Source organism: Marmota monax, unplaced genomic scaffold, assembly GCF_021218885.2.
Source record: "Marmota monax isolate L192 unplaced genomic scaffold, Marmota_monax_Labrador192_F-V1.1 WCK01_AAM20220418_F8-fsc00014, whole genome shotgun sequence".
Lineage (NCBI taxonomy): Eukaryota > Metazoa > Chordata > Mammalia > Rodentia > Sciuridae > Marmota > Marmota monax.
In genome coordinates, this window is record NW_026695222.1 from 30,382,765 (window position 1) to 30,396,498 (window position 13,734).

Here is a 13,734-nt window from a genome sequence, read left to right on the forward strand (position 1 = left end):
GAGGGGCTGAGGCAGTGGGGAGACCGCGAAGGGACGCGGGCAGGTAGGAAGTGGGGCCGGGGAGAGACTCGCTGCCTGGGTTTTTACAGCATGTTGGGCATTTTATGATAATGATGATCTAAACAGAACAAGTGCGTGTATTTAGCAAAAGCTTATAGGCAAAGTGGCCTGCGATTATGGTGACACGGGGCAGGCAGGACCCTGGCCCTCTGGGAGCTCACGGTCTAGCAAGACAGACCAGCAGCCTGCTCTGGCTCATGGGAGCATGGAGTCCTTTGACCCAGACTTGAAAGGCCCAGGGGCAGTGGCTGGGGCTGGACCACACGGGAGCTAGTCACAACCAGGAAGAGAAGTTCCACCCTTGAAAGCCGGGGCAGAGAAGTGGGACGAGTGTCCCAAAGTGAACTGGGCCTCGTGGGAGAGGTCATTGCTCATCGGAGTGCTTTGCTAGAAGGGAAATGGCCAATAGAAAAGGATGGCCTCCTTTGGGGAGAGGTGGTGCAAGCCTGTTGTCTCAGCAGCTTCGGAGGCTGAGACAGGAGGATCACAAGTTCAAAGCCAGCCTCAGCAAGAGCAAGGCACTAAGCAGCGCAGTGAAACCGTGTCTCTAAATAAGATATAAAATAGGGCTGGGGAGGTGGCTCAGCGGTCGAGTGCCCCTAAGTTCAATTCCCAGTCCTACCACCCCAAGGTAAAGACTGGCACTCCTTATGCTGTGTAAGTTCCTGGGAAAACCGTTCATTTCAGAATAAGAAGAAAAATATATACATTTATACCATATATATAAGACTCCCCATCACCCAAACTGGGACATTTTTTTTTTTATATTGGGGATTGAACCCAGAGGCATTTAACCACTGAGCTACATCCTCAGCCCTTTTTATTTCTTATTTTGAGACAGGGTCTCACTAAGTTACTTAGGATCTCACTAAATTGCTGAGGCAGGCCCCGACTTGCGTGAAGTGGCACTTTGGATAAGGATCCTGTGAGGACAGGTGTGATCAGCCCTTGTTACTGAGGAAGGTCAAGATCAGATGTAAAACAGTGCTGAATGCTACCCCCCTGTGGTGGCGTGCAGCAACACACCCAAGGCAAAGCTCAGAACTGCCCTCCGCTGGTCAGTTTTCCAGGAAAAAATAACAAGTCATATGCCCTCAGGCAGATAAAAGTCTGAATGCTCCACCCAGTACTTTAGGTATGAATTTATGATGACTATAAATGTACGGCTCCGTCTTAATCGTTCTGATGTTATTGCTGTTTTTACTGTTGGTAGCTGGAGTAGATTGGTTTACTGTTTGGGATCCTTACTCTCTCCCTATACTCTCCCTATCTGCCCTTTTGAGCAACCAAAGCTTGCCCACAGGCCAGTAGGCCAGATGCCAGACCAGACGTTTTAGTTCCGGATTTCTTGGGTGTTCCCTCTGCTGTGATTGAGATGGACATCCCACATTTGTCTCACGAAGACCTTGTCCACTGGCATCTTGGTATGGGGTGGGCCTCCCTGCCCCACTGGTTTGGCGAACTGTGGGATTTGCTTGGGCCAGTGGAGAGCCAGTGGGCTGCTGGGAAGAGGGCTGAAGTGGCTGTGAACTTCCCACATCTTGCCCTTGTGCTCTGCCCAGGAAGACCATGCCCTGTGCAGCCTATAGCCCAAGGAGAAATGAGCCGCACATAGATAGAGTTCCATCCCACCCCCAGCCTACAGCCAAGCCCAGGAGAGCCAGGGAAATCAACATTTGTGTGGAAAGCCACTGATATTTTGAGGTTTCCTGGTGACACAGTAAACAGAGACTAATAAATAACTGTTGGTGAATGTCCTCCACTAGGACAGTATGCACAGTGCTCAGCCCTGGGTGGAGCGGAACCACATTCTCCCTGTGCCACCTCTTGCAAATCACTTTCAGCACAGGATGGTGAAAAAGGCAAGAAAAGTCCTTATGAAAACTCTTTCCATCTTGGCTTCTCGACTTGCTTCTTTTCCTCCCCCACCCCTCCTTTTTTTTTTCTCCCTGAACAATTCTCTTTTCTCTGCCCATAGCAGGGCTCCCCACCCAACCTGCCAGCACCTACCAGCCTCCCTAACTTTCAGAAGAGGCGGGTTTTCCCCTGTGGAGACCCAGCCCCAACCAACAGAAGGGCCTGTAAGGGCCAGGGACTAGAAAGGCCCTGGCTTTGGGAGACACTGTAGCTGCCTAAAGAGGAATCGTCTAATTTGGGGCTAAATCTAAGCTACCCTGCACCTCCAGGGGAGCCTGGCTTCAGATTAATTGGAAAGATCAGTGTTTTGAATCCTCTGTGAGAACCTAAAGTTTTCTGTTTTAAAATGTCTTGCAATTGAACAAGCTGCAGTCATCATTTTTTTCTTAATTTGAGACAGGGTCTCCTTATGTTGCTTGGGGTTTCACTAAGTGGCCCAGGCTGGGCTCAAACCTGTGACCCTCCTTTCTCAGCCTTTCCAAGCCATTGGAACTACAGGCCTGCACCACCAGGCTGGGTCCCTGCAGTCACTTGATAGAACATCTTTCCACCTAATCCAGGTAAATGGCATAGGCACGCCCACATTACCCTTAGGCAGGTGAGTGCCATCACTCCTAGTTCTTTTCAGCCAGGCTGGAGGTTGAAACAGGTCCATGGAGAACTGGGGCAATGGGCAAGGAGTGCGTTGGTTAAGTACAAGGGCTGTTAGGTCAGAAAGAACTGGATTCAAATCCCAGCTCCACGTCTTCCCAGACATCGGACCCAGATGAATGATCTAACCTCTGAATCTCAGCTTCTCCTTCAATACATGAGTATAATAACAAGTGCCAAGAAACCCTTTAGTTTATTATTTATTTATTTATTTTGAGACAGGGTTTAAGTTGCTAAGACTGGCCTCAAACTTGCAATCCTCCTGCCTCAGCCTCCTGAGTGGATGGGATTACGAGCGTGCACCACCAGGCCCAGCTTCTTTTCAGAAATTCCTATGTTCACTCCTGCCTACGTGTATATATTTTTATTGTTTTACTTTTTCTTGATTCTTTTTCACGGTCTCTTCCTCTGAATATTGTTCTGTAGCTTGCCTTTCTTTCTCTGTTTATTTAATAATATATCTTTTATTCAGGATTCATGCCCTAAACGTTTATAAAGTTCCTACTGTGTGCCGGGCACTTCTATGTACCAGGTACACCTAGAGGGTGGACTCAGTCCGTGACTCGGATTCCAAAGTCATTTCACATCAACTCATGTAAAACCAGTTCATTCTTCCAGGGACGCTTAGACCGGGCTCACATGCGTGCAAGGCCCTAATAACTAGAAAAATACCTGAAGGTATCTGCCGTGCGGAGCAACCAAAGCTTGCCCACAGGCCAGCAGGCCAGATGCCAGATGTTTTAGTTCCGGATTTCTTGGGTGTTCCCTCTGCCGTGATTGAGATGGATGTCCCACATTTGTCTGTCTGTCTGTCTGGGGTTTGCTGTTCTGCTTTGCTCACCGCTCTCCACCTCCTTCCTCTTTGCATTATCTTGTGGCTTCCGCTTACCGAGGGTTTTGAAGTCGGTCTAGACGCACTAAGGCAACAGGGTGAGGGGACACGAGCAGGACACCAACAGCAGGTGCTGCACGGCACAGCCTTCCAGTGTCCTCCCGGTCACATCAGCAGATATGAGTACCTCCTTCCCTTCCCTCTGCGAAAAGGAGTAGCATGCTCTGTGCAAAACTCTATTCCTTGCTTTTTTATTATTTAATATATTCAGAAGACCCTAACATATTTACACAAAAGAGCACCCTCCAGCTCAGCTGTAGAGCATTCCCCCTGTGGCTCTGCCGTGGCTCACCTCGAGTGACCTGCAGACACACAGGGCTGTTGGCGGGTTTCTGCCATCACAGAGCTCTGTGACGAATAATCACGTGTTACCCTGGGTGTGTGTGAGGGGAGGTAGAGGGTAGATGTCCAGAGTCCCCCTGAGTTTGAGCAAAGCACACGGCCACCGCATCAGATCCCCATTCCCAGACTCCCGTGCAGCTTGTGTGACCATGTGACTAGACTCTGCCCAGTGGGACCCCACCATGGCAGTGTCCACCCTTTCCATCCACATAGGCCTGACCACCTCCCCCAGTTATCACCCTTCCTTGCCTCTCAGGATAAGACAGGATAATACCTGCCCAAAGCCCACCTGAGCTCTGCCCCCGACACTCCAGGAAGGGAGAAGGTGTCTTAATTGCTGTAAATCCCTGCCTCGACTAGTCCGAGTTCAAGGCCCCAGAGCAGTGTCTGGGGAAGGCTGCTTCCTCCCAATGGCACCTCCTAGCTTCACACTTGTCTGATGGGGGGAGGCAGTGTGGAGGGAATGGCCTCTCTCATGAGGGCTCTCCTCCTTCAGGAAGTCTCCACCCTCAGGCCCTAATCACCTCCAGCAGCCCCAACTCTTAACACCATCACCATGGGGCGGTGGGGGAGTTCAACATGAATTTGGGGGGCACACAGGCATCAGACCATAGAGGTAAGAAAGGAGCCGGCAATTGTTTGATTCTCTCCCTCTGCCACCCAGAGCCTTGGGTGTTCGCCTCCCCCCACCTCCTTCCCCCAGCCTCCTGCACCCCGGCTTGCCCACTGGGGCATCTCAGCAGTGCCCTCTCTTCACCTCCTGGGCTTTGTACAGGCGCCCCCTTCACCCCCTTCTCTACCCGCCTCCTCTGCGTGACCCTCAGCACCCTCAATCATCGCTGTTTACCAGCTGTCCTCTTGATGGTCCTGTGACTTCCTTGAAGACTTCCTGTAGCACTCCTGGAGATGAACATGTCCTCTGCCCCCAGTGGGGACCAGTTAGTCTTTGAGAAACAAAGGCAAGCCCAGGGAGGGTCCTAGTAGATAGGGAGAATGTGTGGCACTAACAACCCCCAAGATGACAGTTGCTTTGTGTGATGTCACTTTGCCACAAAGGGTGGGAAACATTTTTGGCCCGGGGCAGGTGAAGGAACTGCCCACCCCAGGCCTTCCACACGCTAGAAGCTGAGAGCCCTGTTCTTGGAGAACGCACTCTGCAGCTCAGGAACACCAAGCCCGCAGCAGCCAGCAGCTGAATAAGAGGCTGTTTTCTCTTTTAAAAGAAAGTGGACAATGTATAGTATGTCCCCAGTTCTTTCCCTTTCCAAAACTGTGCCTTAGTGACTTGTAAACCAGTTTCTAAAGTGGCTTTGTCAATTCACATTCCCATCAGCATATATTGCTTTTTAAATTCTCAGGAAAGCTGGCTCTGAACACAGGCCCTAATGCAGCCATTCCGCACCTACACCTTCCTGTGCATAAGAATCACCTGGAGTTCTTGTTAAAATGCAGATTCTGTTTCCAGAGTGTCTCCAAGTTAAACTTGTACACAGAGCACCTGGGGACCTCGTTAAAAAACAGAGCCTGATTCTAATGCTTCTCAAACTTTAATGTGCAGAAAAATCAGCTGGGGGATTTGTTAAATGCAGATTCTGGGTAGAGAGAAACACACACATGAATCAGGAGACCTGGGTAAGACTGTTCCTGGCTACACTGCTCCTAATTACCAAACTAAAGAGCGCCCTTGGCAGGGAAGGTGTACCTGTGGTGCAGCTGAGCCTCTGATTGCCTGAGAGTGAAAATAAACAGGCTCCGGGCCGGCGGCCACGTGCTGAATCTCAAAGACTTAAAGATGCAAAACTAAAAAAAAAAAAGAGGGGGGTGGGCAAAACTAGGCAGCACACTATTAGGTGACAGCATTTTTTAAATAATGATCATGCAAAATCACACAAGTGGAAGAGGGGGGCAGAAGGAAGGAGAAGCCTCCACATGTGCAGAGTTTCTTTGGCCTAAAGAAGGTTCCATAGCTTTAGCCGGTGCTGGCCACAGGGTGTTCATTTTATCCCTTAAATTACACAATTACATTTTGCACATTCTTGTTTGTAGGCTGAATTTTGTGACTTAAAATTTAAAAGCTTGCTGAAAGGTATGGCGCCCACTACCAGTCACTTCAGCCTCACTGCAGACACTTCTGTCCTTCTCCCCAGGGACGGTTCCTGTTACCAGATCCCTGGTCTCCTGGGCATTCACAAGCGCATGTCTATGCATCCAGTCTGTGAAGGAGAGGAAGATAAATATATATATATATATATATATATATATATATATATATAGAGAGAGAGAGAGAGAGAGAGAAATGCTATCATATATGTGTCTGTCTACACGAAACAGTGTAATTTGTATACTTCTGGCCTTTGGATGTTTTACTTCATGTATCTTGAAGGATTTTCCATAGCAGTGCACAGAGAAATACTTTATTCTTTTAGTTAGTTACATAGAATGTATTCCATTGTATAAAGTTACCATAATTTCATTATTGATTTTAATTATTTCTTTTAATTGTAAGTAGTATGTGAATACATTCTCTTAAAAAATATCACTAAGGATAGATGTAGCCAATATACATTCTTCCTATATTTTTCCTCTGGACTTACAGATATTTCACCATGGAAAACATTATGGGCTTTTTAAACTTTATTTTGGTGCTGGGGATTGAACCCAGGAATTTTTTTTTTAAGTTATACGCGAACGTAATATCTTTATTTTATTTTTATGTGGTGCTGAGGATCGAACCCACACTAGGCGAGCACTCTACCTCTGAGCCACAACCCCAGCCCCTGAACCCAGAACTTTGTGCCTGCCAAGCATGCCCTTTACCCTTGAGCTACACTGCCAGTTGCTAGCATAAATGTATTTGAATATGTGTTTAATTCTAGGTATCTATGTAGATCTTGCCTTTTTCCTTAATGCATTATACCTTGGAGCTTTAGCCATCATATGTTCATAAATTTGGCTGATTATTTTTGTCCATTGCCTGGCATTTCATGGCAGAGCTAAACCCCAGTCTGATCTGGCCATTCCCCTGTTGTTGGACATGTAGGTTATTTCTCAGTTCTATTGCAGTGGTGTTGCAACAAGCGTCCTTGGCCATTCCCCCTTGTGTGCATGTGCAAATGTTTCCTTGCAAGAGAAAAGAGGGAAAGCAGAATTTATAGATCACTGGCAGGGTGCATTTAAAAATCTATTGCCAAACTGCCCTCCAAAGTGGCTGTAAGCATTGATGTTCCCACTTGCAATACATTAGAAGACCAATCCCCCTGACATAGATGTTATCAGCACTCTTGATTTTTATTGATATGATAGGTGAGAAGAAAAAGGGAATTCATGATTGCCTTAATTTTTATTCTCTTATAATTAGTGAGGCTGAACAACTCATATGATTATTGCCCTGAATCTGCATTTAACAAGTTCCCTGGCTTCTGCACATTAAAGTTTGAAAAGCATTAAAATCAGGCTTTGCCTTTTAATGAGGTCCCCAGGTGATCTTCATACACTTTTAACTTTGAGATACTCTGGAACCAGAATCTGCATTTTAGCAAGAACTCCAGATGATTCTTATGTACTGAAATTTTGAAAAATATGTAGTTTGAAAAGTCTGTAATCTGAAAAGTGCCGTGTACATGGGGAATAGCTGGGAAATGCTCAGCATGTGTGTTTAATCTTTCAGACAGGTGGAAACAGTATTTCAATTTAACTTAACATTCACTAATCTTAAGTGAGCTTGAGTTTGTTGTCATTTGTTTGTTGTGGGTACCAGAGATCGAACCCAGGGTCACTCAATCACTGAGCCACATCCCAGCCCTTTTTATATTTTATTTAGAGACAGGGTGTCACTGAGTTGCTTAGCACCTTGCTTTTGCTGAGGCCGGCTTTGAACTCCTGATCCTCCTACCTCAGCCTCTGGAGCCCCTGGGATTACAGGCATGTGCCACCATTCCCAGCTTTAATTTTTTGTTTTTTAATGTACCATATTTCCGTTCTCTGGGAACTCTCTGAATCTCCTTGCTTTGCTTCAAAGATGATAGTGTGATTTTCCTGTAGCATCTTTGCTGTTACCATCCCCTGGCCCAGGACTGCTGTCTCCCTGGTTCTTCCCATGGCTGGCTATCACATTCAGGTTGTAGCTCAAAAGCCACTGATAGCCAAATTCACGTCCCTCTCTACCACCCTCTCACTCTCAATCACATCCCTCCCTACTGTTCTGATCCCAGCACTGACCACTATCTGAAGTGACCTTGTACATTCATTGGTGTGTTACTCCTGACTGCCATGCTGGGCCCTGTCTTGAATGCCACCTTGTCCCCAGCACCTACGACCATGCTAGGCAACAGTGTGGGCTCAAAATGGGTTGTCAGATGGACAAATAAATTCCTGATGGAGTATGATGAAGCAATAAGACCTGCTCCTGTCTATCTTTACAGCCCTTCGGGAAGTCATTTGTACCTGGATAAATATTGGTTTGATCACGCTGTAGTCAATGGAGAGCAGTGGTAGTAACAATAGAAGACCAGAGAGGTGGCTCAGGAGACAGGACCCAGGCCGGACGCTCACACCTGGGAGGCCTCGGTATCATGTGCTTTTATCTACGTCTGTCTCTTTAAGAAAGAAGAAAGCTTCACTCACTTAATGTGTGGACTTTAGCTGGTAGGAAACCAGGAGAACTCTGTGACTCAGAAGAGTTGAGGGCTGTCACCACATGCTTGTTTGCCTCAAATTTATTTCCATGTAAAATGGAATATCTGTGCCTAGTTAAGGGGAACAACCAATTATACATGAGTGTTAGGTGTTATTATGGATGACTATAACCCTTACCCTATTATTATAAAGAATTATTAACAGAGTAGCGCCTAACAGACAGTATTCTGTGCACCCTACATGTATAAACCCATTCATCATAATCCCCTAGTGTAGTGACATTGCCATTTCACCAGTGAAAAAAATGGGACACAGAGCAGCTTTTCTAGAGGATCACACAGCAGGGAAGTAACAGGATTCTTTTTTGTGTGCTGGGGATCAAACCCAAGACCAAGACCTTGAGCTTGCTCTTCCACTGAGCATACATACCCCCACCCCTAAAGAGCCAGGTTCAAAGTCAGGCAGGTTCCTGTCTGTACTTAGTTCCTACATTGTGCCGAGACACACCCTCAGCCCTGTTTTGTATTTTATTTAGGGACAGGGTCTCTTAGCACCTCACCATTGTTGAGGCTGGCTTTGAACTCACAATCCTCCTGCCTCAGCCTCCCTGAGCTGTTGGGGTTACAGGCATATGCCACCACGCCCAGCCTGCCTCTGGGATCTTCCTGATGCTTTGGAAAGAGATGCCGAGTGACCAGGAAACTCTTGTGTAATTCAGAGGTGTATCATTTATTTATCTCTTGGCAAAATACCTAAGAGTTATGAAAGTTACAGATTTTCTCCATTATTCTTTTACAAAGTGATAAAAGTGGAGAATTTATTAACTTTCTCTGTGAAGAAAGCAGGCTACCCGGCATTCATTTATAAAATCAGGATGAAGGCAACCTATCAAGAATGAGGAAGGAGCTTGCTTTCCACAGAATGGTCCTGTGGAGAAAGAATTTTGAAGGGCAGGTGGGACGATTCCCTTGCTATGTGACATTGTTGCTGAAACAAGGAAAGTTGTCACCTATAAAAGCTGCTTAAACTTGGCAACAGCATTTCCTAGTCTTTCAACTGTCTTCCCAAAAATAAAAGAAAGTTTACGTGGGTTTGAAGGCCACTTGATAAAAATATAGTGACTAACACACCCTCTTCAGTTCAATTTGCCTTCTCAGGACAGATGAAAATTTATCAGCCAGATTCCAAACTGGCATAATTGCCAAATATGATTGAAAAGGGGAGAGTCATGACTACTTAAGCATAATATATTTGGCTTTCATTTAGATCTGTATTTCCTGTAACTCACATATTTTTTTCACAGTTTTCCAATTATGATACTTAAAATCAAGCCGTTAAAACTAAACATGTTAATAAACTTAAGACCGGAACTTTGAAGGGATGTTTTGCAAAATATCAAAACAATCCTTACAAAAATAAAACCAATCAGTTCTTGCCATTATATTGGTGGGGAATATTCATACTTTCACTAGTTTTTTGATGAAATAATACATTCAGCTGGGCATGGTGGAGCATGCCTGTAATCCCAGCATCTTGGGAGGCTGAGGCAGGAGGATTGTGAGTTCACATCCAGCCTCAGCAACTTCATGAGGCACTTTGTAACTCAGCAAGACCCTGTCTCTAAATAAAATGTAAAAAGAGGCTGGGGATGTAGCTCAGTGGTTAAGCACCCTTGGGTTCAACCCTCAGTGCCAATAAAGAAAAAAGAATACATTCAGGGAAAATATAAACTGAGGTGGTAGTAAGATACCATTTTTTTATCAATATAGTTGGCAAAAATGAAGACTTTACAATGAGTTTTCCTTTATGGGGAAGAGTGTGGCTGCATTCTCTCTTAGCCCTTGCTGGGGACACATAATTTGGTGCAATCAACTTAGTGTTATCTCTTATACTACTCCAAAGTACACATTCACTCAAGAGAAAGCGTGACAGTTTCACAAAGCTCATGGGTCATAGCAGTGTGCACAGTGGCCAAGACCTGGCATGGACTCAAGTGTCCAGCAACAGGACAATCAACCATTTTTTTTCACACAATGAAATATTACATATAAGTCAAAATGGGTGAACAATAACAGCAATTTGGATGCTCTTAGCAATAATATAAGGTGTGGGGAAAAAGTAATTCCTGGAATATTATGTACCCTTTTATGAAGTCCTTTAAAATTAAAATTATACACATTTTTATTTTTTTAAATACTCCCAGAGCCAGGAAACTCCAGTAAACATTCTTTATAACTTTGTTTTATTTTTGCATGTGGTGCTGACGATCAAACCCAGTAACTCACGGGTGCTAGGCAAGCACTCTACCACTGAGCCCCAGCCCCAGTCCCCAAATGGTGTATGTTTTTAGAAATACATATTGGTGTAATGAAACTTGCTTAAGAGAAAAGGCAAAGGAATGAAGTTGATAAGTTCCTTTTATTGGTTATCAAATGGGGAAAGGAGTGGAGGGAACATAGAGATGTAGCTTGAGGTTAGAGTACTAGATTTTAGGTGGGAAGAATTTCTCTCCTACTTATTGTATCACAATAAGCCAAAAGGCACCCAAGCAACCCCACAGATGCAAATCAGCAACAGCACAGTAATGATTATGTGTCATGGACCAGGGGTTGATTGTGTGCACAGGAGGTGAAGTAATGCCCACCTGGAGTAAATGCACTGGTGTGTACACACACCTGGCAGTATAAAGGAGGGTTCCTATCTCCTCCCCTCCTCTGCCCTGGGTGCACCCCCCCAGAGGCAGTCACTGTTCCCAGTTTATCCTGACTCCGCAGGCATTTTCAGGAGCCACCATGAACAGCAGTACATGTATGTCTCCAAATGCCTACAGACATGGGTAGCTACGCACACAGCCCAAAGAAACTAAAAGTTGCTTTTGTAAGTCTTGGGGATTTAACCTTGAATGACTTCACCCAGCTTTACACAAACATTCCTAAGTTGATTCACAACTTGAAAATCAAGGGGAACTTTGAGGAAAACAACTCAGCTTTTGAGAAATGTAAAAATGCACTTCTCACAGGCCCTGCCACGGGGTTGCCAACATACCCTCTGTAACAGAAGGCCTATCACAAAGGCTGTTGAAGCCCACAGGACTCTCCACACCATAAAACTCACCTGCAGTGATTGTAAAATACAGATTAGGGGGCCCTAACCCACGAATTCAGAGCTGAACCTGGCTGGGTCTTTAACAACAGGGTCCCCCCACGTGATTCTCAGGTTCAGGCAAGCTTGGGGCGCAGCCCGGCCTTAAGTAACTCCCCAATTTAAAGAAAGTAAACACCTGTGGGATGTAGGTGGCTTTCTCGCTCCTTGTTGGATGTCGTTCATGTGGTGCAAGGAGGGTTCCCCCTCGGGTCTCATCAAGGTCCCAGCTAGTCTGAGCATGAACGCCAATTAGCCTAAACCCCTGAGGACCGCGCCTCAGTCACCTGCGAGGCGGGGCCGGCGCCCTCGGCCTCAGAGGCTCCTCCTGTGTGGTCCTCGACCCGGGGCGCCACAGTCCTAGGACAGGAGCTTGGCCCGGGAGCAGGGAGCAGCATGCGGGGAGGGAGGGATAACAACACAGATTCCTGCCCTCAGCCGCCGAACCCAGAACTTGCGGAATCTGCATTTTAACCGACTTTTCCAGGAACAGTTCACCCCGCATTTGGAGACACTCTGGTCCCCTCTAAATGTTATATTCGACTCCGCAGCCAAGGTTGAGAACCAAGAGTGGAGGTCGTTCTTCTCAACCTTGGCGGCGCATCGGAACAACCCAGGGAGCTTTTTAAAAAATATACCGACGCCCAGGTCCCAGCCCAGACCAATTAAGAGCGAGTGTAAAAGCGCGGCCTGAGCTGCAGCGGCGGCCGCGACATCACCTGGGAGCTCGTTAGAAATACAGAAGCTCGGGCCCCACCCTAGACCCACACAGTCAGAATCTGCATTTTAACGAGATCCCCAGTGACTCGTGCGCACATTAAAGTTGGAGGAGAGCTGTGCTTCTGAAATTTTAATGGGCAAAGGAATCACCTGGGATCTCGTTAAAATGCAGACATGGTTTCTCCAACTTTAATGTGCATGCGAATCACCTGGGGATCTTGTTAAAATGCAGATTCTGCTTTAGCGGGTCTGGGGTGGAGCCCGAGAGTCTGCATTTCTAACGAGCTCTCGGGTGGTGCGGGCTGCCCCGGCGTGGACCACTAGTGCGCAGGACCCCTGAGGTCTTGGCTCCAGGCCAATCAGCCGTCAGGACTCGGGATAAATCTCCCCGCTCCGCTGATGAGCTGAGTCGCCGGGACGTGCGCCTTCCGGCTGAGCGGGGGGCAATTTCCGAACTCGGGGAATTCGCTGGGTGAAGTAGGCCACTCGTACGGACCCGCCGGGTGCCTCGCCCTCGCGCCATGTCGCGTCGCAAGCAGGCCAAGCCCCAGCATCTCAACTCCGAGGAGTTCGCCGAGGTGGCCCCGCAGGTGGCGGAGGAGCTGGGTGAGTAGGGACGCCCTGCTTGGGAGTTGGGGACAGTTGCTCCGCCGTCCTTGGAACCGAGTGGGGACGAGCTCTGGGCAGGGGGCGTGGAATGGAGAAGTAAGCTTCCAAGTGGTGTCCTGGGCCTCGGACCTGGGCGCGCCCTCCCGGGCCTTTGTGAATGACTTGTCCCCCTTGTAAACTACACCCTCGGAAGGTGACTGTGCCCCTCCCTCTGCCGATTCCCCCGGCCACTCCCGCACTCGCTGACAAACACTGGTTCGCCTCCCAAACACGCTGGAAGGACACCTCGGAGGCTGTCTTTGGGGTGTGCGGGCTCCCGAATCACCCACTTCCTTGACACTGCCCTGGGCAGCGCGCTCGGAAGGTGGACATTCTGGGACCTGCGTTTGTCCCAGGGATGGGGTGGTATTCCTATCGGGAGCCAGACCTGGGGCTCGAGACTGCAGAAAAACAAAGCAATGAACGAGGAGGACAAAATTCGGTGTTCCTTAGCTTGTGGTCCAGTGGGGACGAGAGTGGGCGCGTGAGATTAACCGGTCAAACGTAGGACGCGTTAAGAGATCAGTGCTGGAAAAATCATGCCAAAGCCAAAGAAGGGGACTTGTGAGGTGTGGTGGCGGCAATGGGGGGCATTTCAAATGCATTGTCCAAGGAAGGTCTCACGGAGGGGGCACCTTCGTGGAACCTAAGGCTGGGAGCAAGCGGTGGAGACAGCGGGGCGGGGTGGTCCGGGCGAGGGAAACGCGGGCGCAAAGGCCGAGCATCTG

General features: G+C 47.7%; 1 protein-coding gene across 2 annotated transcripts in view; it reads left to right on the forward strand.

Moving 5' to 3' along the window:
- The window catches only part of Zfp64 (ZFP64 zinc finger protein), a 73,540-nt gene that overhangs the window by 45,224 nt on the left and 14,582 nt on the right, over positions 1 to 13,734 (forward strand). The window contains exon 1 of one of the 2 annotated variants that reach the window (XM_058575409.1): positions 12,520 to 12,964. The exons of the other annotated variant lie outside the window; for it this stretch is intronic. Coding sequence (XP_058431392.1) covers positions 12,880 to 12,964 — 85 coding nt within the window. The 5' untranslated portion in view covers positions 12,520 to 12,879. Of the gene's footprint in view, positions 1 to 12,519; positions 12,965 to 13,734 lie in introns of those variants that run through there. 2 annotated transcript variants of the gene reach the window in all.